The following is a 23,816-nucleotide window of genomic DNA, read 5'->3' as shown; positions in this document are numbered from 1 at the left end:
TCTTAAATATCTTGTTGTTTATAAAATACATATTTAAACAGAGAGGAAAATAAAAAGCATAACAACAAAATATGCCGAAATCTGCAACTGTTGTAAGTTAATACTGGTAGTGGCAGTGTTTGGGGTTTCTTCCATTACTCTGTTTTAGGGGCCCATTGCTATTTGACCTACGTCTCTCAAGTCCTATTAACATCTTGCTTCAACAAATCCAAGGTTTCTATGAATTTGGCTGGGAATGTGCTTTTAGCACATAGCCTAAAGGGCAATAACAAGACCATGTCGCTGACCAGGATGTTAGTTAGCCTGTTTTTATTACCTTTTCACAGAATATAAAGTATGTTTTGAAAGTACATTAATTTGAAAGTCCTGTATAAACCTTTTTCTTTCTGTTACCCCTTAGGGTTTCACCACTTCAAAAATCTGAAGTTGTAGAAATGGTTAAAAAACAAGTTAAGGTAGTAACTCTAGCGATTGGTGATGGAGCAAATGATGTTAGTATGATACAAACAGCACATGTTGGTGTTGGTATTAGTGGGAATGAAGGTCTACAAGCTGCTAATTCTTCAGACTACTCAATTGCTCAGGTAAGTCATTACACTGTAAAATACTACAATAAAATAGTTTAATATCAGATTAATATTGGTGTATGCGTGATCTGATTGTATGTTCATTTTTCATTTTTTGCAGTTCAAGTATTTGAAGAACTTGTTGTTGGTTCACGGAGCCTGGAATTATAACAGAGTAGCTAAATGCATCCTGTATTGTTTCTACAAGAATATAGTCCTTTATATTATTGAGGTAATTTTACAGTACAGTAAATGTTACTCCTTGGAAGTAAAAACTTTATTATTTTGAGCTTTTGATTATTATATGATTTTAAAGAAGCATTTAAACTGTCAATAAACACTTGCTAGTACTGAATCTTGCTTTTTAATAAACTGATTAATATTAGAGTGATGGTTTTTTTACTTTAAAAGACCCAATTGTCTTAAAAATACATACTAAATATTAGTACTGAATGTTTGTGTTGCATAATACTGCTAGCTTATTAAAATTCTGTATCTATAACATCATTACAGTATTTAAGGAATACAGTTACAAGTAGCCTTAAATTTACCAAGAGATGTATGTGCTTAAGCTTTTCAAGCTGGTGTCAGTAACTGTCCAGTTCGCAATCTGAAGCCCTTTTTCAGGTCAGGAGCTTTGAATCGCAGGGCTGTTGCTGTTCAGAACAGTACTTAAGGTTTTCACATACGTGTTAAGTTATACTATTGCATGCCTTTCACTTGTTGATGGGGTAAGCATGCCTCCTTAGGCTCTAGTTCAAGAACAGGGATACTTTCCTGAAAGTAGCTGACCTAGTTTTCTCACCTGGGATTTTAAGGATACTGGAGTCTTGTGAAAAATACAATAGTATGAGAGGACTGTGTTGTAATAAATGTACGTTTATTGGTAGGTATGGTTAAGACAGCATGTAAGCTATAGTTTTCATGACCTTCATGATCACATGGCAACCTTAAAATTTTGAACGTATTTTTAAATGGATTTTTAATTTTTTTTTTCTAGCCCCCCTTCATTTACTGTTCCTCTTTTCCTTTCAACAGCTGCTTGCTTTCTTATAACCAAATATATATCCAGTAATTACGTTTATAATTGATTCAAACTTTATATTCACAATGATACTTTGGGTTAAAAATGTGGGGGGGGGAAATGTAATTTGTTGCAAAACTTGATCACAAAATAAGTTTTATAGGTCAGTCTTCCGTATTTTTACGTTAATGGGGTTAACATTCTTAAAGCTTTCTTATCTTTTTTAATATATTTTCAAATTAGTATCTTAAACTTGTGCAGTATGTGTCCAGTTTTTACTGAAAGAAAATGCCTTATTTCTGTTAGACTTGATGTAAACATTAGGTTAATATTTTGGATTTTGATATTTATGTATGTGATCTTACACTGTTGCAATATTTGAAAATACTTTAAACATCTCTTTATGTACAAGTGTTGTAGCCAAAAAGTATGCATTTTTCTTAGCATATTTTTTACATTTTCTAAATTTTCCTTTTTTCCCTCTTTATTGTGTTACTAACGTAAATAGATTTCAATGTAAGTAGTAGGAAGTTTGTAGCCTGTTTAGAAAAACATAAAGTAGGAAGCCATAGAAAAAGCAAATCCATTAAAGATCCTTTTTTGCTTTAGAAGTGATGACATACTTTAGATCCTGCATTTCAAAAGCTGAATACCTGATTAAATGATCAGACTTCCGGAAGTACTGGTTAGCAGTAGTTCTTGAAGTACTTGATAAAGCAGTATTAATGTATACTTTGTGTTTATAGAAAAAATATAAAGTTGGGCTTTAGAACATACATACTACTTTATTTTTCTTAATTTTCTGTCATTGTCACCTGCAAACACATTGTCAATTTATAACTGAAATCAGATATAAATATCCTACCATTTGTATTCTTTGTGAAAGAAGGTTAAATGCAAGGTACAGAGATCATAGTCTAAAAATACAAAAGACTAGAAGAGGTAGTCTCTGCCTCCTGAGCAGATGGAAGGGCAAAGAGATCATTTTTATATCGGTTATGACCCTTTATATATAATGCATACAAGCATTTTACCATGTACACCTTCTCTGGAAGACAAGATGACTTCTACTTGAATTCCTGTATACCCAACATTTGTCAGCTCTTAAAACTTTCACAGATGTTAATAGCTCCTGTCAATACTGTGAGTGAATGGGCAGAAATTCATCATTGAATGTCTCTAGAAAGGACAACTGCCAGTCTTGAATCTCTCTTTTCAGTTTTTTGTACGGATCAGGCGTGGGAGCAGAGAGCTCAATGAGTATTTGTAAGCTGCTGCTTAATATGCAGAAATGCTACATGAGGAAAATGTCTGTGAAGCTTTCGTGGCCACGCCTCCTCTGTCTTGGAGTTTAGAAAATAATACTATGAAAGGCATGTCTGGAAGTTGCTTTAAACAAGTTTCCTTTTATTAGCTGACAATAACTAAAAATACCTACCTTTACTTAATAGATGCATATTATATTTTAAATGTCTGCTCAGTAGAAATCAAACAAGTAATGTAATAGATTCCATGTAGTCTAAAATACAACCTTTTTCCTAGGCATTCATGGGGTGATATGAAATAAGTGCCATTGGTTTCTTGGTTCAGAAAATGGTAAAGGTCTATAGTAATACTCCTGCACAGTGATTAGTGTTCATCGGCGTTTAAACTCATATTCATAAGAAACTAGAAGTGGTCTATAATAACTTTTTCTACTCTGTGTCTTGACACAATAGATATTTAAACATGGGCCTCGTCTTTTGTATGGGACTAGTCCCAGTAACTTTAGAGGATTCTGAAGTATCATTCTAAATCGCAAGTGAAAACTTTGAATTTCTAATAGACTGCTAATGTATGTTATTAAGCTTGTACCAAGCCTCACACTCACATAGGATAAGCCTATGCAGAGTCTCTCACTTATTTTGAGGGGGCTGTCATTACCTTATAATGATGGTTGGGACTGAGATTGATCTAGTGACTGAGAACTCCTTTGTGGATTGGTTTTGGTTTTATAATTACCATTACTGCATATACTCTTCTGTTAAACTACTCATTTTGTGAAGTTACGCAAATCTTGCTTCAACATCGGAGGGACAAAATTTTCCTATTCCTACTTTCTGTTCTGCTAGCTAGTATTAGCTAGTAATAACATAACTATTTTATGTTAAATAAAAAAGGTTTACAATTTTTTAAAAAATAATAATTTTTGAAGATCTGCATAGGTCATTCATGTTTCATGTAGGGTAAAATTCAAACAAAAGAGTAAAAGACCAGGACACAAAGAGAAGAAACAGATGTGTGGAGTTCACATTTAAAGTTCAGTCACAGATCCTTAAACATGGCCATTTGTAACAATTTAAATGATACTACATAAACAATTACACTAAGTAATTAGAGCTGTAACAGCCTCTTTTTTGTTCCGTAAACTTTGGATGATGGTTATCTTTCTTTTTTTTTATTACTATTATTATTTTTTCCCCCAAGCCCTTTTCATCCCACAGCTGAGTTACACAGTTTCTGCTGCTCACGTCCATAACTGAAATTCACCATTTTGTTCCCAGTTTCCTTTGCCTGACACATCAGACGAATGCCTGCGGTCATACTGAGACCCATATCATGCATAACCCCAAACATGAGCAGGCTTTCACACTGCTTCTGAGCTGTAGAGTTTAGGTGCTTTTGTTCAGTATGCCGTGGCATACTTAATGTATGCAAACTGCAGCGAGTTCAGTTTAAAACACAGTCAGCAGAAAGTGATTGTGCTCATGCCCATTTTTTTGCATTATATGATTTGAAAACTTAGAAATACAGGCACCTGCATGGAGGCCTATCTCATTTTAGATGGGCTATGAACCTAAATCTTTCATTTTCAATGGAAATTATGTAGCAATTCAACTATAAAATGGTCTGAATTTTCACTTCTCCCTCACTTACATAGTCTAAATTACTTCTCAAGGACACCTGTCTCCTGGTCTTCTGTATTGGGGTGCTGGATTAGTAATTTGAGCTGTTAGAGTAGGACCTACCCTTAGGAGAGAAGTGGCTGGATCTGCTCCTACGTTAGGGTCATGTACAACATCTGCTAAAAACTTACCTTGCAGGTACAGCTTCCTTCATTATCCAGCATAATTAGAAAGAAACACACTTGTCCATTAATGAATTTCCCACTGTGAAGCAAGAAACCGTTGTGTTTCTTGTCACTGTCACTATTAATGCTGTAGTAAGCTCCATAGAGGTTTTTTCATGTATATTTAAGAGTGTAATTTTCTAGGATCCAAGGTTCAGAAGTTAGGGTAAGTGGGTGACTTACTTTTTTCCCCCTCTTACAGTTTGAGCTGAGGGCTGTATTTATCCTTGCTGCTTCCCCCACACCACCGCCACCCCCAGATCATAGAATCATAGAATGCTTTGGATTGGAAGGGACCTTTACAGGCCATCTAGTCCACCCCCCCCTGCAAGAGCAGGGACATCTTTAACTAGGTCAGGTTGCTCAGAGCCCTGTCCAACCTGACCTTGAATGTTTCCAGGGATGGGGCCTCCACTACCTCTCTGGGCAACCTGTTCCAGTGCCTCACCACCCTCATTGTAAAAAATTGCTTCCTTAAATCCAGTCTAAATCTGCCCTCCCTTAGTTTAAAACCATTGCTCCTTGTCCTGTCACAAACAGGCCTTGCTAAAAAGTCTGTCCCCGTCTTTCCTATAGGCCCCCTTTAAGTACTGGAAGGCTGCTGTAAGGTCTCCAGATGCTAATTGTTATTATTATAAGGTCTCCAGATCTGCTAATTATTTTTGAGCCATAGGTGTTCTTAATGTGAACATTCAAATATTATCTTGTAAACAATAGAAAAACCATGTTTCTGCTTAGATATCAAAGATGCTCTGTCTCTTAAAGTAGTGTATCTGGTATTCCACTAAATAGTAGTGTTTCTACTACAGAGGGCGTTGGTTTTAGCCACATTAAAAGGTTTCTCTTCCCAGCCATTTTTTTTTATAGATTCAGCAAGAACTTTAGAACCCAGGGGTGATACCAAATTTCATTTCTTCTTGGCTTGCATCTAGAGTTCTGACCAAGATTTGTTCCAGTTCCTTGTTACACTTAAGCTTCACTGAAACACCTGTAACTTGCATGCTGTCTTTGGAAGAAAGTAAATGCTAAGATTTCAGGAAGTTACTGTTATAACTTAAAGGATTTCTTCACAATTCTACAGTAAAACTGTAGTTTTCAGAGTTTAAATAGCTTGAAAATTTTAACTTAAATTCTGTACAAAATAAAACTGACAGCATCAGGGTTTTTAAGGAATAAAATTATGCATAGCATTTCTTGAGAGGTTTGGTAGTGACTTCATATATGATGTTCATTGTAAATTGAAATTTTATTATAAATTCTTGCATTTCTTTAAAACAGTCACTCCAAAACATTTTCAAGTGTTGCTTAGTATCACTTACCTTTAATAGAAGTGAGTATGTGGAATAGATTCAGTACATGTATTTAGGCCTTTCTTTTTAAATTAAATTTTTATAACATTTTGACTGTTAGATCACAACAGAAAGTTAATGTTCTTTGCATATACTCCTTGGTTATGAAGGATCAAGTGTATGTCTAGTTGCGGTCTGTTTTATTTTCTTCCGAGAGAGTCTCACGTTTGTTAAACTCTGTCTGAAATTACCAGCAATGAGATGTACACATCTATAAATATGTGTACATATTTATATCTATACATATGTGTACATGTAAATGTACATGTGCCCAACTACTGAGTCACATATTTTCTATTAAAACTGTCCTTTTCCACCACTTTAAACACTTTCAAATTAAGAATGCTAAAGTTTACTCCAGGATTTGATACAAACAAGAAAAAAAAAAAATTAAGGGGTCTATCACATAATAATACCTGTCCTTCCCTCCTCTCTCAAGGACTGTCTTCCTAGCCATCTTCCTAGGTTGGGAGTAAAAGGTAGGAACTATGTGTAATGAGAAGGTTGAAAAGAGAGAAGGTATTTGAGAAGCACAGCTTGTATCCAGCAGTGGTGATGAGGTTCTGGATTAGGTTCACACATATAGCTTAGTTGTAAAACATCCAAAAATTGTGCCGATGTTGAGTGCATAATTAGTTGTTCAGCACCGAACAACTGATTATGCACTCATCTTGCTCCCTCATATTCAACTACTGAGAAACTGCTGCTAATAAATGTCTTCTAAATTCATCACAGTTAAATCATAATTCCTATTTCAAAAGTTAAAAATCAAAATACACAAGACCTTATAAAAATCTCATTTAACTGGCATAAAGTAAGTCCATTGTCTTTTCAGTGAATAGACTGAAAGGTTAGAAAATAGAGTGCTTGTTACTGTTAAGTCAATCAAAGTAAAGAAATTTAGCATTATAAGACTTCAGAAAATGCAGCGTATTTTATATCTCTATATTGCAGCCTCTAACATTCATGATTTTGTATGCAATCTTGTTCCAATAATTGGCCACCAAAAAAATCTATTTACTTTTCATTTATGGGTTGAACAAATAGCAATTTTAGCTGGATTTTAACTCCCATTTTTAGTGTTAATAGTTGCTAATTTCAGGGTTTTTTCCATCTCAAAGTATTCACAAATATGTTGAAACATTCCCCAACATGACAAAAGACTATGAGCTTGTTCACAGAACCTGGTCACCTGGAGGCCAGCCTGGGTACATGTTGATAAACATACATATTGATTATAGCAATTCATGCTTCCATAATAAAGTCGACTGAAATGTGAACTGTAGCAAAGTCTCTGCAAAGCAGCATCTAAACATTCACTTGAGAAACATGAGTTGTAAATTGAGTAGAATGTTGTTTAGATGATCGTAGCTTCTGTCACCTTACAGCTTATGTTTGTTATAGGCAATATAGTTTCAGTGTAGCTTGTTAATAAAGATTCATCAGACATGCTTCTTCTCCACTTTGTCATTGAACTAATATAAGCATGAAGTAAGAAATAGAAGAAAGCAGTCATGCTGCATGCTATACTGAAAAATGTAAGAAAATGTGTCGTCGTGCATTTCAAATTAAATTTTATTTTTTTAACCTTTTAGAAAAAAGTGATAAAACTTAGGCAATGAAAGAGATTTCCAACTGTGCCTCTAAAATACTCTGTAGTTGAGTTAGTGCTTGTTAACTAAGTAATTGTAGTTGATTTAGTGCTCTGGTAAAGCCTCATTGTCTCATCAGTTTCATGTATGAGGAATGAATATTGGTACAATTTTCAGTTCCAAACTGTGGCTTACTGTATGAATTCTGTTAGTTAGGAGGTTTGCTAATGATTAGAAGATGACTGCTTCTAATCTGTAGGTGTTTCCTATGATTCCCCCCCCCCCCCCCCGATATTTCTCAGAATTTTTATTTCATTAAGGATTAAGTACAATAGAAATGCAGTGAGCTATATCACTCTTAAATACTTAACAAACATGAAATTCCTTCTGAAAATAGCTACTTCCTTGAAATGTTTTCATATTTAGATGGAATTGCTCACCTGTTTCACTAGATTGCCCATTATCTGTTCTGAACACAAGTTGGGTTTATTATTGTATTTTTTTATATATGTTTATGCCATAACATCCTTAACTGTGTTGTAAATGTGTTCTAGGGATACCCTTTTTGTGAAGCTGAGGAAAAAAAAAAGTCTATTAATCACACCTTGCAGAACGTTTGAGTAATATACAATTCTCCTCTTTTTCAGATCTGGTTTGCTTTTGTCAATGGCTTTTCTGGACAAATTCTTTTTGAAAGATGGTGTATAGGTCTCTACAATGTGGTAAGATGATTTGTGTGTTTTCAGTTATTTTCAGTCATAATCATGAAAGTTTCTTGAGTAAGCAATCTTTAAGCTCACCTCTAAAGTTTTGCAATATGGTTTTTTTGTTTGTTTGTCTGTTTTAATCTATCTACTAGATGTTTACAGCAATGCCTCCACTAACTCTTGGAATATTTGAGAGATCCTGTCGAAAAGAAAACATGCTGAAATATCCAGAGTTATACAAGACTTCCCAAAATGCATTGGACTTTAATACTAAGGTAGATAAAAAAAAGAAGTATATTTAAAGAGGAATTCAGTATAGTTATCCTTTTTGTTCTATGCTGCTCATAATTAAAATGGAAGGGATTTTTATTACTACTATTTCCAGTTGTCTACTTGTCTGTGAATGGTGCAAATCATATTTATCCATTTTCTGTACTTTTATCCAAGTACGGAAATGGACAGCAAGCATTTTATTTTTTTTTAGCCCTGATTTTTTTCCTCTGCTGGTGATAAAGCTGTCTTCTATAGGTAGAAGTGATTAGACCTCTCTGTCGCTAGGCTGTATGTATTTGTACTGTTATATAGAAATGGATTACTGAAGCCTGTGGAGAAGTGTTGCAGAGGACAATAAGAACTGTCATTAGATTTGTAGAGGGAGGGACTTGGTACTATTCTTTGTCAATTTGGAGTTGTGATTTTATGGTTTAATTTTGAGTTTTGGGAAAAAATACTTGGAAACAGTTAGGAATGTGTAAGGGTGGATCAAAAGGAATCTGAGGCTACTTTTGGTGGGAAATGGGTGACATTCATCTTGGAGAGACTAGCACAAGAAGTAGTAAAATAATGTAGGACTCTTTCATATATAAAACATACACAATTTCTACAGATTTGTCCATAAATAATCTCTTAAAAAACCTAAATGAAACTTTTTCCTGAATCTGCAATTTCATGAATACATGATGTTTGTAAGAGTTCCTTCTGATTTTGTTTTATTTTTCTAAATATAATTGGGACATTTCAAGTAATGTTGTTGTATGTTGAACTTGGGGACATTTTCAATCTGTCATTGAATTAACAATGCCTATATGTGCTGGTCTGTAGTAGATGTGCAGAGCTGATGCAGCATGCTTAGCTCTCATATCTGTGCCACTTGTGCTGTAAAACTGGAGTGCCCCTATCTATATAGAATTATTTGTCTAAACTATGTTTGTTCACTGAAGCATATGAGATTTTTCTCCTTCTTACTCACTTCAACCCTTCACCCACAAAAACAAACCTGAAAGTTGTAAGGAAACTAGGAAATACAGTTTCTTGTGTCACTGTGAATGCTTCACAAATATCAGATTCTTCATAGTCCATTAATACAGACACTTTTGTGTTGTGATAGTTTTGATAAATAATGTAAGTCATGAGTTACAATTGTTGGATTCTTCTGTTTTTAAATAAGTCTGTAATATTTTTATTATTGCACAGATGTATTGTTGACTTCACTGGAAATTCTGTGGCTATTCCCATACAATACTTGCTATGAGTAAATGTCTACAGACTTCCCAACTACAAAATTCCCACCTATATAAGCTGAATAGTTGGTGTTAAAGATTTGGAAACATTACTGCCTTGAATGTTGATGCAGATGTTTGTTATGGTAAAAGGGATCAAAGGTTATGAGGTCATGACAGAGGTTAAAGGATTAGCATGTGACAATAAGAATTGGTCAGGAAAATGGAAAAGTAGAACTAATTTTTCTTGCACCCACCTGTGCTTTCTGTCAAATAAAAACTTCTGGTAATGACATAGCAAGAAGGAGAGACAAAGGTTAATGAGTAGCACAAGTTCAAATGTGCAAAGTATTGGAGTGTAAATTGGATCATACAACCTAGTGTAGTTGTATAATCTAACAAAAGACTTTGAGACATTGTGGAAAATGTTGTGAGGCAGGCAACTTAATTTCAATTGTTTGAACACCTTAACACTCGTAATACACATCGGTTAGTTACAATAAGGGCTATGATTGTCAAAAGCATTGTTAATGAAAAAACATGATTGCTATCCTGAAGGAAATGGGTTACATATTTTTAAAGTCTTTCTATGTCTTTACACAGTATGTTATGGAAAGCATCAATAGGTTGTTTATCCTTAAACTTAATACAGTTCTTTTCAGAAGGTGTATTTTACAAATTAAAATAAGTTTGAAAGTAAAATTTGAATTATTTAGCAAATACATTAAAGGAAGTTAAATATGATGAAGCTGTGCACTTCAAGGATGGAGCATGTAAGGAGAAATCTAAGGAAGGTACTTTTATTTGTCCTTTTTTAAATTCCTTTGTATGTGGAAATATGTAGGTAGGTATACGTAAAACTCAGGTTTTGATTGTTCTACTATCCAAATTTCTTATTACACAAAATGTAAATTACAAAAGCTAGAGTCCTTTTTAGCTGCCTACTTAGAATGTAGCAATTGCTCCAGTTGTCTGGTTTAGTTTAATTTTTCTGATGATACTCCCTTATGTATACATTTTAATTTCCCTTCTGATTTGAAATTGAAAGGAGGAGATAATACACACTTTTTTCAAAACATAAAAATAAACAAATGACCCATGAAGAGCTAAGAGGCAGAAAGTGCCTGTCAGTTATATTACTTCACAGTGGTGGCCTGAAAGAAACACATTTTGTGAACCTAACACACAGATAAAAAGAAAGGTCAGGGTTCACAGAGCTAGTTTATTGCAAATGGTTCTCATGGATTTTCTGTTTTCCCTTAGGTTTTCTGGGTTCATTGTTTAAATGGCCTCTTCCACTCATTCATTCTGTTTTGGTTTCCACTAAAAGCCCTCCAGCATGGTAAGTATTATGAAAAATAAAAATATAAATGTTGAAAGGTACGAAATATCTAAATACCTTCTTTTTTCTTAAGAAAACTTTATAAATACTAACAGTTTTGTGTGATTAAATTTCAAGATACCACTTCTAAAACTAGAGCAGATGCAGTATATTTAAAAGGTTTTATTTAAAATCTGTTTAAAAGTAGGAGTAATATTGCTAAAACTATAGTGTATATATATTGTGTGTGTATATATATACACACTATATATATTATATAAAATTATATAAATAGGTTTTAAGTAAACTGAAACAAGACGGAGAAAAAGTCTATTTCATTACACTCTTTTTTTAATATAATACACTACCATGGTAAATACCTACAAGATCCTAAATCACTCCTGTCCCTTGCATTGTCTCTTATGTTTTATAAGCTTTTATGGCTGATGCGTATACCTTCTCTCCTGTTACTTCAGGGGCATACTAACCCATTAGTTTACACCTACATGAGGAGGCTTGTGACAGAGGAAACGGGGACACCTTGGACAGCTCAGTCCTGTCATTCTTCTAGTTCAACTGTTGTATATGCACCTGAGTTGCAGAAGGAAACAGGACAGTTGGGAGGAAAGCTGTATTAATTAGAGGAAACTTGAAAGCATTGCTTCCAGTTTGTGGGAATGTTGGTGTGTATGGGAGCTCTCATAGGGGTGGGGTCTTGTTTTGCTTCCACTTTGTGGGGAGAAAAAAAAAAGTGTGTACCCTGCAGCTTTTCTGTAAAATTCCTAGTCTTCTCAGTTTCCCTGATGTAGCCAGGCAGTCTGCCCTGACACAGGGGACAGAAATAATCTCATGGATATTTTGGAACTGTTGAGACTAGATAGTGAGACGATCACAGCTGCTTGTGCCAAAAAAGGTTAAGGGGAAAACTTCTTGCAGAGTATTTTATACTCAGTGACTTCTGATGGGTAAAGGGAAGTAGGTAGTAGCCTGTTTTCTCTGAAAGGCCACGGGATGTGAGTTCAGTGGCAGTGGTTTGCATTGGAGAGGTTTAGACAGCCCAGGAGGAAAGAGGTCCCAAAATGTCAATGCATACTCTAAAACCACATCCTCAAATCCAAACCAAAATTCCCATTCCAAGCTGTAGTCAGTCCGTGTGAGAGATTTATGCGTTACGTGATGGAGAAATGTTCAATGAGTATATGTGGTGAAGCAGAATAGAGTTCATGTGTCAGTGGCAAAGCTGAGATACTTGCAGGCCTCTCTGGCTCACAGGCCCTGGGCTAGAACTAACCTGCTGGCAAGTGGCCTCTACAAGTCTGAACAAATTGCTGTCTTCCTTTTTCATTCCTAGAGAAAGGCCAGGTGAGTAAGGGGAGCAGAATTGGGACCTGGGGATTGTGTACATGGTGGCCGGTACAACCAGTACCTGCCGTGGGTCTGGCTGGTGCACAGAGTTCTGCATGAAGGGGATATGAGTGCAGGATGGGAGCTGCTGTTAATTAAATCTCTGATGGCTGCGTGTAAAGAGGAAAGGGAAATACTGCTATTAGTTTCCTAGGGAGGAGCTGATGAGTGCCAGAGAGATCCACCAGAGAGAGGAACTTCTGAGAACAGGTCTCAGCCTCCACCTTCTCTTAGCAAAGAAGAGATGCAGGAGGATCCTGAGACATGAAAGGAGGAATGGGAAGAATGGGGGATAGCTCAGCTTAGCGCATAAGAGTACTGAGTCCCAGCACTCTGACTGATAGGAACAGGCTTAGCTGCCTGCCTCTTCCTCTGTTTTAGCCTCATTATGCTCTTTACTGCTAGGTATATATTGTAAAGCACCAGAGTGCATATTTGAGTAGGTATTTATTAGAACGTTGAAAATCAAATCTTGAAGATCATGAAAGTCTCTGAGCTCACAGTCTATCCTTTTCTTTAAGCATTTTCTCCTGTTTACTCTTTAGTCTCACTTGTCCACCTCTTTCTTGTCTGTAAGTGGAAATTTCAAACTGCATGTGTTGTAGTAGAGTCTGCCAAGAAATATGCGATCAGAGAATAGGTATGGATTTGTAAGAATTGTTTGTCAGAATTTGCTCCATGGGACGTAACCATTGTATAGTACACAAAACTAGAGTCTCTGCTCTCCATGTGCTGTCATGTTGATATGAAAAGTGACAAAGACGTAAACCTTCACAGAAGCTTCTTCTGATGCAACTTTGTCAACATAACAGTAAATGGCAGAAGCCAAACTTACATGTACAAGTAAATCCACCAACTGCTCTTTCTTTTGTATAACCTTTAAAATGAGCCATGGTCTCAGCTTCGTTGTCAGGCTTCCAGAGCTCTTGTAGTCCTTTGTGGAGTGCTAGTCTGTTCAGGGAGAAAGTTAAATCGGGGAAGTGCCAGGAATGCAACCAGTATCGCTAGAGCTAAGGAGGCAGCCACTGTGAGCTCCTCATCTTGGAATGGGAGAGGGCTAGGTTAAGGAGGACTATTTGCAAGCATTTTTATTCTGATTTTTTGTGTGAACTTTCACCTGCTGTCTCTTCCAGAATATCAATAAATAGAACTTTTTTTTTCTGTGATAAGCTGGCCTCACAGGTCCTGAAAAGCTTTTAGAAAGGAGCACTCTTCATCCACAATTAATATTCATTTCATTTCAAGCATGTGTAAAGGTGATATGAAGGCTGGAAAAACACTCAACACAAATATGAAAACATACTTAATTAGCAGCGTTTAATATACCATATGCTAGCTGAGGATAGTGGAAAAATAAGTGGTTTCAACTACAGACCATTTTTATCAGCTTGTCGCCTTCCTCTGGCCAGCCCAATCAGAGCAGTTTTAAACCCACCCCCTGCCAAAAAAAAAACCAAACACCTTTATTCTCTTTCCCCAAACACAGCTTTTTAACAACATCCTTCCTTATCCTCTCTCAGCATTAGTGGGTTTTATTTTTCTTTTTTCTTTTTTTTTGTATTATACTTTTATCCTTTCTTACTACATGCACAGTATTTTGATATCTCTTTATATGATGGCAGTAAAAAGCAATATCCCAGTGATTAGAACCTCTACAGCAGAGTAAGTGCTCTGGTTTAATTGCAGTATATGAACAATCTCGAGTGCTAAAAGCATTTCTATACTGAATATGTAAAAATTTAGCAAGCTCAATACTTCTAATTGAGAATGAGGAATTCCCTCTAGAGAGTTCTGTGTTGTCCCATGCATTCCAAGAACTTTCACAGAACTGGGATCAGAAAAGCCCATGCTCTAGCAATAGTCATAAAGTAAGTTCTGTTAAATAAGCATAAATGCACTGCTTCAGAATTCTGAACTTAAGAACCACAGTAGATGTGATTTTTACGCAAACGCATCTCTTTAGGGCACTGCCTCTTTGCATAAGTGCTGTCTGTGTATCCATATGTGCAAAATGGATCCACAGATTTGAGGTGGGTAAATTTTGAAAATGTTATGAGTAACAAGTATCTCAAGAATTAAAATTAAGTATATTTTGTATTTTTACCTAAACTGAATCTCAGAAATACGGGTAAGAGCAAAAATAAGTTTCTATACCAAAAATATCCAGAATCAGTGAAAATCTGACTCACTAAGCTTTCTGTTTACTTATATGTTACAATCAGTGTACACTATAGCTATTATATTTCATATTTTTCTGACGGTAAGATACTGTATCTCTGATCTTAAAAGTCACTCTAATTAAATTACTACTGAATGCAATATTACTCATATTGGTATATGATGTTACAAGAAGCTCCTGTTTCTAATGTGATTCCTGAAGTCACTGAAAGTTTTAAAGGACTGAAAATTATAAAAGTTATAGATCTCTACTGTTTAATACAGTTGAAGGTGAAATCTGCTGTTAGTACCCTGTAGGAAGTGCTACCATCTCTTTTGTACCAAAAATAAGATTTTACTTATATATACTGCTATTGTGGATATTTAAATGTTTAAATGTTTTTATTTTTATCACTATTTCCTTCTCCAGGTACCGTATTCGGCAATGGTAAAACTTCAGATTACCTGCTACTGGGGAACACTGTATACACTGTAAGTCTTCTACAGCAATCTGGTGCTCTATCAACTGACTATCTATATTGGCTCTACCTTTAACTCTTAAAAACACGTGTGTTTATTATTATTTATAATTCTCCACAGAGAAGACTTGATTCATTGTAGTGCCTTAAGAATAAGAAATAGCACTTGAATGAGTCTTTGAGAAGTTTGAAGTGCATTTCGCATTCTAATTCCAGTTTTTAAAACAAAGCACTTCAATAAAGATGCAGGAGATACATTTGTCCTTTACTGGAAACTGTCTGCTTTTTAAATAATGGGAATTGTAATTCCCTAATTAGCATGCTCATTAATTTAAGGTAAGTTTCTGCACTGGAGAAATCCCAGGTTATTGGATATGGAACTGGCTTGTGGACTTGTGAAGATACAATTCTGTTTTCCCTCTCTTAATTTATCATGGGGCCTTGAAGGAAGGATAGAGCCACATGGAACCAAGAATTGTGGGGTGCCTCTTTGGGGACAGCCAAACTGCCAGAATTACACCTGACCCACACCTAACAGTAATCTTCTGTTACTCTTGTAGATATTAGTTATTATTAGGTTGTTTTCTTTTAATCTTTTATCTCCTGGAATAAATTAATGAAGCTAAATACCTGCTTTTCACTTGCTGGGTATCAGTGTTACCTAACAGATAAGGGTTTTCCAAGATCTCTCTTAGAAGCAAAATTAGACTTGTGCTTACTCTCTTCTGTTCTTCAACGTTAAGAGTTTAATTAATTTTTCAACTTCCTGTTATTGGCAGATACAAAAACCAAATTAATTCTTCCATCATGATAAGGGGGCTGTAATACAAATACAGATTCATATCAAAATCGATTTCCTTAGGGAACAGGGAAGCATCATAACTGAAATAAAAGGAAAGTATTCTAGAATACATTGTAGTCCTTTGGGAATGTAGCTACTGTCAACATCTCCTATGTATGAGAGAACAATTTGAATACTGTTTTCTGGTCAGCTAACCAGAAAGGTTAAAGAGCATAAAGGGCCAAGTAACCACAGCCCATTCTGTGTATTTGCTACTGCTGTGGCAGTTAAAATAAAATGTTTCATCTGCCAGTCCGTACATGGACTTTAAACTGGATCTTTCAGGCACATTGAAAAATTGTTTGTCACACATTCTCTTGAAAGTTTATTTGCTCTACACTTCTCTTTCCCTGTTCCAAAAGCCAAGCACAGCATGTTTTCTCAGCAGTAGTCACATATGATCATGCAATCTATCATATGATAAATTGATCTCCATTAGGGATGGATGGAATATCCTGGGTAAGTGTTTTCTGTGCAAGTCTTAATAAAATTAAGATGTAAGGTCACAGTCATTGTCATAGCTCAATCCTGACAGAAGCAGTTCAACAGACACAGGTCTATTTGTATTATGATCTCATAACACTGAGCAGTGTTTAGAAGTCAGTCATTTATCTGAATGTCACTGCTTTCCCCAATATTGATAAATACTTCATAAGAGTATCTACCAGAACCACCTGTTGTTCTAAGTGAAACAGCTTCTTCTTGGGGAGAGGTTCTCTGCACTGGGTTTTCACCCTACCTACAAATGTTTCATCGTTTACTGTACTTAGAAGTTGCAACCTTGCTCAGTTCAGCTGAAGTTTATTTTATGAATTGTACGTATGTGTACATGAGTTGCATAACTTCACCTGTCCTAGCACCTAAGCCAAGTTTTCTGATAGCATCTCCTTTCCTTTGATTGCTCAAAAAGTATCTTTTGTATTGGCCATCATTTTGTAGAGTGAGTTAGCACTGTACACTTATTAAACCCAATTATTCAACATTCTGCTGCAATCACAGCTGAAGTTCTTTCCTGAAGTGATCTCAGAACTTCATCCTACCCAGTCATTCTGCTCTGCGCTTCCTTCCGAAAGCCAAGCTCGGTGCCAGGAGAAAACAAGTTGCATATGCTGTACTAGGAGTTTACTGAATTACACTAGGTCCTGTGGAACTGACTGTTCAAAAAGTGCTGTCGTTTAGCTTGTCACCCGTCAGTAGATGGGTAAGTCTTGAAATCTTACAGTACTGCAGAACATCTGAGTATCATCTGTGACATCAACTGACTCACAAACATCAAAGTCTGTATTTTCAGATTTGCAGCAACATTTTCCACCACCTTCAGAAATTAGTTAATTTCTGATACTTTCAATATAGTAACCTGGAGCTACTCGTTACTGTTTGTCAAGCTGTATCCATAAATGATAAAACAGAGGTCACAGTGCAATTGTTCTGTCACCTTCTGCAACTGGTTTTGAACTAGCAGAGCTGAAACTTCACCATCTTGAGAGGCTAATTGCTTGCTACTAACCTGCAGAATAGCCAAGAATTTCACAAGAAAACATTATTTCACCATTATAAGTCCAGACAACCTGCTTTTTCATTTGTTTTCCAGATTCTCCACTTCACTTCAGATTGAAAATATGGGGAGGGATGGGGTTGCAATTGACATATTCCTGCTCTTGCACAGGAGTTCAAGGAGGTCTGGAGCACACATGAAGATTTGAGAGACTTTCAAAATTGGGGGGAGGGGGGCCATTTTTTTTAAGATTTAAAAAAAAAATGTGTGCATGTGAAGTGATGTGCACTGAGAGTTTTCAATCATTGTCTTGAAATATCAAAAACATAAGGCTAAGGTACTTATTCTTCCCACTGCTTTTAATCTGGTTTTAGGAAGTCTACATTCATCACTTGTGCAAAAATCAGTAGCAAAGGGATTCAGAAATTAATACAGTTTCTTTGGATCCACACATAAAGTCAGGAATGTGCACTGATTCATATCATGTCCTGGAATTATTTCTTCAAACATAAATTTCAAATAGGAGTAGAGTTCCATGAAAATATTTGTATGACAAATATATCTGTACCACAGAATGAGAGTCTGATTTCTTGTTTCCTGGGTAGGATTCAGTGAGCTATTGTTAGTTTCAATCAAGGGGAGGAGGGAGCAATAAAATCCAAATTCTTCAGTAAGCTGCTGTGCATAGTTCGTAACTTTGTTAGGGGAATCAATTAAGATGTAAGGAGAGGGTATATATTCACATAGTGAATTCCTATTCCATTTAGAGAGACCTGCAGTGTTTGTTTTGTGTATGCATTTTGCCTATGCAATGAGAATTCTTGATCTGATCCTAAAGAAGGATGTTTTCTTTTCTTACAGCTGACTCAAAAGTAGCAAGCAAGTGTACCAGATGACAAGTTTGGGGGGGGGGGGGGGGGTTGCCATAATTCATTTTTTTCACTCATCCAAATACAGCACCAGAACTGGATAGACTAAGTAAATTATAACACTCATCATGGTCCTTAATTTTCTTCTAATTAGATTTCACACATGTTTTAGATAATGGAATTGTGGCACTGTGGCTTTTTTTGTCCTTAATAATGCAGCAGCAGTTGAAATAGGAGATTCCAGAATTAAAAGCATAAACTTATAGCTAGGATGAAAGCTTTCTGGCAGGATTTGTATCCTTCTGTGCACCAGACATAGCGAAAGACTTGTCAGATAGATTTAACCACTTACTTTCAGCTTCTGATTGAAGTACACTTCTTCTGAGTTTCTGAGGCTCCTTGAAGTTCAAGCATAGACAAACTCACTTACATCATTGCTGCCAACCTGGCCAAGAAACTAGAGTTTAAACTATAGTTGTTACAGTTGGAGCTTGGTCTTTGTGACTCAGTTTTTCAGCCTCATGTTCTTCAGATTGCACATAAAGCAAAACTTATGATACATGTTCACACGTGAGTTACAAAATATAATAACTTTCTTTGATAAACAGAAAACTTTTTTGTGTGAATTTCAAAGGAGGGAGATAAACAATTTTCCTGAATCAACTAGTCCTTGCTGTGGGATTAGAAACTTCCTACTACTGCTTATCTCTAAACTAAAATGGAGTATGTCCTACAGGACAATAACATGACTTTTTCAGAGACTGCTTCATAAAAAGAGTAAAGATGAGAGGGAAGAATGAAAATGACATAACAGACTCATTCAACGTGTTATTTTGTATGCGGAACATAGGTCTTAGGCCGCCAACATTTAACTCTGGCTTTTCAGTGTTTGGCGAAGGTCATTAATTTACTAATGAAGTAAACAAAACTTTTTTTTTTTTTTTTTTTTTTTTTAATTTGGACTAGTGTAAGTTTGATCAATTGCAAGTTTTCAGCCCAGCGTCTACATCTTTTAAATCTGTCTCCATGTAGAAAGTAGTAGTCATCCTCTCCATAACTAGGGGGTCTGCCATCTCTACTGAAGTGGACTACACTTTTCACGAACCTTTCTGTGTAACCAAAATACCATCGATAAAGAAGCTAACAACTCAGTAAGAGCCAGACTTGCAGATTTCTGGGAGACAAGGGAAATGTTTAAAATTTCTAATACAAAAGAAGATTCTTCCAAATCAACTGAGTGGAGATTATTAATGGAAGCTAATAATTCTTAGTGTTCTATTACTAGCTCATTACTGGGGTGTATCTTTAATTCTTCTAGTGGCATTTTACTGTGGTCATTTCAAAGGGGCACTTCAGATCTTAGTGCACACACTTACAAGAAAAGAGGAAAAATACCACTAGCTGTGGTCTAAAAGAATTTCACTTTGGGGCTGCTGAGAGTCCTACATTTTTGGGGGAGCAGATTCTATTAAAGCAGAAGGGCTCTTCCATAGCTTCTGCAGGTCCATAGATCAGATTGCCTTCTGCTTTACAAACTTTGGTTTGGATTCTATTACACAGCTAGGTGTATTGACGCACACAGTACTTTGCTGAGTATTATTAAGAAAATCACATTTAAATTGAAGAGATTGATTATCCTTTCTGTTACTTCATTTGTGCAAGTAAACATGAAGTATGAAAATCATTAAGCTTTTTCTTTTGTTCTTCTGAAAGTTTAACGAAACTAATCAATTCTGTATGTTAAGTAAGATTCCCATATTAAATAAGAATCCTCTCTCTGTCTGTCTCTCTCTCTTTTAAGTTTGTGGTTCTAACTGTGTGTTTGAAGGCTGGATTAGAGACCTCATATTGGACTTTGGTAAGCAAATGTCTTTACCATATTCTCAAATGTTCTATAAAATATGATGGATGAATAATTGTATTATTTTCTTATTTATTATATTACGCCCTTACAGTTTGTCAGCCCTGCCCACAGTATCAAACTGAACTGTGGTATTGCGTGGAAAGACAGAATATCCACATACTAAAAATAAAGCTTAATATTGAAAAGGAGGACATTGGGATAAGGCTCAAAGTAATCTTTAAACTAGAAAAATCAAATTACTCTGAACTGATTGTAATTGAACTTAAATTGGCTTAAAATGCCATAATATTGCTGCTGAAAGTATCATCTTGCTTTAAGAAATAGCTAGCTGAAGTAGCAGAGTTAAATTAATACAAGGCATGGAAATTTCATCCAATATATCAGAATCACCTTGTAAATACTAAGTAGCAAAGATCTTTTTTTATGTCATAATACATCTGTGATGATTGTTCTGTTTTCTTTTTTTTTGTTTAACAGTTCAGCCATATAGCTATCTGGGGCAGCATAGCACTTTGGGTAGTGTTTTTTGGAATCTACTCTTCTTTGTGGCCAGTCATTCCTATGGCACCTGATATGTCAGGAGAGGTAAAAGTATATTTTAACTAATATCTGAATGTGTGCAAAGCATATTGTTTCAGTCTTTAGTACAGGCCTAATCTTTACTGGATCCTTCTGCTAACTAGAGGTGCATAAGAGGGTTGCTTCTCTTACACCTTCAATGTGGTAGCCATGTTTATTTAAAATATAATTAATTTTCAGTCTTGTGAAAATGCAGCTCAACTAACAGGCTGTGATTATATGGTCTAGTGAGGAAGAATAGACAGGTAAGCTGCTTTGCAGTTCTTTAGTAAGTTTTAATTTTCTAAGGAGAAATCTTACCAAATTCAGAACTCAGAATTACAGTGCTTATTGGGCTGGAGGCTTTTTTTTATAATGAGGTAGCACAAGTAGTGCATTGGTTAAGGCTGTTTTTTCATGTTCAATTTTACAAATTTGCTAAGTATTTGAAACTGTAAAATGCCTCAGAAAATCTGAGGTGGCATAACATTGCATGAGCAGCTGCTTGTCATGCACACATTTCCTTTCCTATTAATGTGCTGCTTAGAATGCCTTATTGTACTGTATCTTTAATCTTTTGACAGTAATTACTGGTTTCTCTTTCATTTATTACCCCATTTCTGTAAACCTGCTCTGAATATTGCAAATAGGACTGAATCCATAAAAGATGCCTAATTGCTGCCTGTGCTGATCTAATTGGGACTTCAGTCCAAAATTCTCAAAATTTGGATTCCAGACACTTCTCCAGACAATTTTCAAAATTTCGGTTCCATTCAGTTCCATGGAAGTTTCCATGGAAGTTTAGTATTAATTTAGTATTAATTCAATGGAAATTTAGTATTAAACTTCCATATGAAGTTTAGTATTAATTTCCCAGACACTAATGTCTGCTTCTGGGCATGGCCAGTACCTCCTGAGCTGAGAAGTCTGGTGTGCATTCTCAGTGGGAATCAGAAACTGAGAATACCTGCTTGTTTCAGAAAGATGTTCTTCTAATGGTTCTCAAAGCATATCAACTAAATCAAGTCTTACACCAGTAAAAGAGTGAGTGCCTTTAACTCCACCTCTATGATATAATTCAGCAATTTAAAAATTCGTGCAGGATGTGGGAAATTTAGGTGCATATCGCTCCCTCACTTGAAGGTAATTCAGACCCTCAAATCTCACCTCCTGCATAAGCAGTCATGGGAAAAATAGTATATAGGCATTTATATAACTGCTACATTTTAATGGAAAGCACAAGGAATTAACAAGTACTTGGACACCTAAGAAAAAAATTAATTTTAAATTATACAATTTCTTGCTGGTTTTCCTCTCTATTATAACCTCTTACCCATGTATATATGTAGATTTTGTACATTACCATGTTGCCTCCACTACTCAAAAGTAATTATGTACATTATTCTAAATTAAAGTAATTGAAGCTATCATACTTCAGCATTTTTCTTCATATACACTGTATTTTATAGAAGAAATAGAATGTTTTTGGAATTTGTTATTTTTAGAGATTTTGTAAAAACTTTATACATTGATCTTTAAGACAGAAAAACTTCTATAGTAATAAGCACAGTGAGAGCAGCAGGGTGTGTTATACTTGGTATGACATAAAGGTGGCTACTTCACTGTTGAAATAACTGAATATTTTACTTAGTACATGTTCAGTCTCTGAAGTTATTGTGAGCAGAAGATGTTTTTGACGGGAATGTAATTCCTACAAACTTGGAAAAACAGTTGTTCGTAGAGATGTAGCTGTCAACAAAAATAAATACTCTTGGGGTTTGAATTCGCCATGACACCAAAGTAGTCTGACTTATGAACCCAAATTCATTTATTTGTTGTGATAAAACTGTATATGTACTTTGAATTGGATAGTCTGACTTTGTTAGTGTGTTTGCTTATGCATGTATGCGTATATAGTAGCTTTAGATGTGTGTACGTGCATGCAGTTGTTTGGGGGAGTTGTTGGGCAAGGTTGGATTTGGTTTTGTTTTCTTTCTAAGAATATAGTCAGAAGTCTGTAACATCAGAATAAAGTCTCCTAAACACCTGATAGACCATAAGAGCTTATTTTAAAAGGTCTGGTCTAGCTTTTTGAGCTGTACTCTGTGCTACTGAAAGTCCTGTCGACAAATGCTGCGGCTCAGATTGGAAGCAGCATTTTTGTGTGCTCTCCCGGAAGCCCCCTCGCTGACCAGGTGGTCTCTGGCAGGGCAGAATTCACTGGGTTTCTCCAAAGCAAGTCCAGGCCTTCAATAAGTATTCAAACTAAATGGTTCACAAATTTAACTGTGAAAAAGATTGTGGTGTGATAGAAGCAAATCCATACGGACATCTCTGCTTGCCTGTGCAAATACTGCTTGTCTAATTTCAAATGTGTGAGTCAGACTTGAAGACTTCATTCAAGTACATTTGGCAGAAATTAAATGAACAAGTCAAAAGCTGACCTCTACTTCTGTAGCTTTTTGTCTGTTTTGCCTTGGCCTGATCTGATAAATTATGCTGAAGGGGATTTTCAGGGATTTTTTTTTCCAAATGTGGTTGTTAAAAATGCTCCTTTTTTAATAAACTGTAGATTTATAAGGAGATTTTGCCAACTATAATCCTTATAAAGTTTAAATGTATTCTTTTTCAGCTCCTTAGAGCTGGTAACAAGAGTTCTACCTTAGTAGGTTTACAGTCTTACGAGTCAGTATTCTTCATACAATATTCATCCAACCATTCCGTCCCAGCTAGATGATGGTATCTGTCTTCTACAAACATCTTTTTCATGGCTTCTTTTAGAAGAGAAGGAAAAGAACCTACTGAAACACTCTAATAAGGATTCAGTCTAACTTTTTCATATTAATGTCATGAAAATAGTAAGATTCTTGCTGCTTATTGCTGGTTCTATTCCAAGAAAATAAAATACTAATGCTCTTGAAGGGGAGAGAAAAAGCATGTGGAGCTGATGGAAAACTCATTCATTGGATGCAGAGGAAAGGT

The 23,816-nt window shown here is 35.7% G+C and overlaps 1 protein-coding gene across 6 annotated transcripts in view; it reads left to right on the top strand.

Annotated features, from left to right (window-relative positions):
* Nucleotides 1–23,816, top strand: part of ATP8A1 (ATPase phospholipid transporting 8A1) — a 125,152-nt gene that overhangs the window by 79,679 nt on the left and 21,657 nt on the right. For 5 of the 6 annotated variants that reach the window (XM_075499996.1, XM_075500000.1, XM_075499995.1 and 2 more), the window contains 8 exons: nucleotides 401–584; nucleotides 688–798; nucleotides 8,288–8,362; nucleotides 8,500–8,622; nucleotides 11,110–11,188; nucleotides 15,159–15,220; nucleotides 20,214–20,270; nucleotides 20,754–20,861. In XM_075499996.1, coding sequence (XP_075356111.1) covers nucleotides 401–584; nucleotides 688–798; nucleotides 8,288–8,362; nucleotides 8,500–8,622; nucleotides 11,110–11,188; nucleotides 15,159–15,220; nucleotides 20,214–20,270; nucleotides 20,754–20,861 — 799 coding nt within the window. The remainder of the gene's footprint in view (nucleotides 1–400; nucleotides 585–687; nucleotides 799–8,287; nucleotides 8,363–8,499; nucleotides 8,623–11,109; nucleotides 11,189–15,158; nucleotides 15,221–20,213; nucleotides 20,271–20,753; nucleotides 20,862–23,816) is intronic. The other variant, XM_075499997.1, reaches the window with a different exon arrangement.

This window comes from Mycteria americana, chromosome 4 (assembly GCF_035582795.1).
Source record: "Mycteria americana isolate JAX WOST 10 ecotype Jacksonville Zoo and Gardens chromosome 4, USCA_MyAme_1.0, whole genome shotgun sequence".
NCBI lineage: Eukaryota > Metazoa > Chordata > Aves > Ciconiiformes > Ciconiidae > Mycteria > Mycteria americana.
This window is presented reverse-complemented; position numbering and strand designations above follow the sequence as displayed.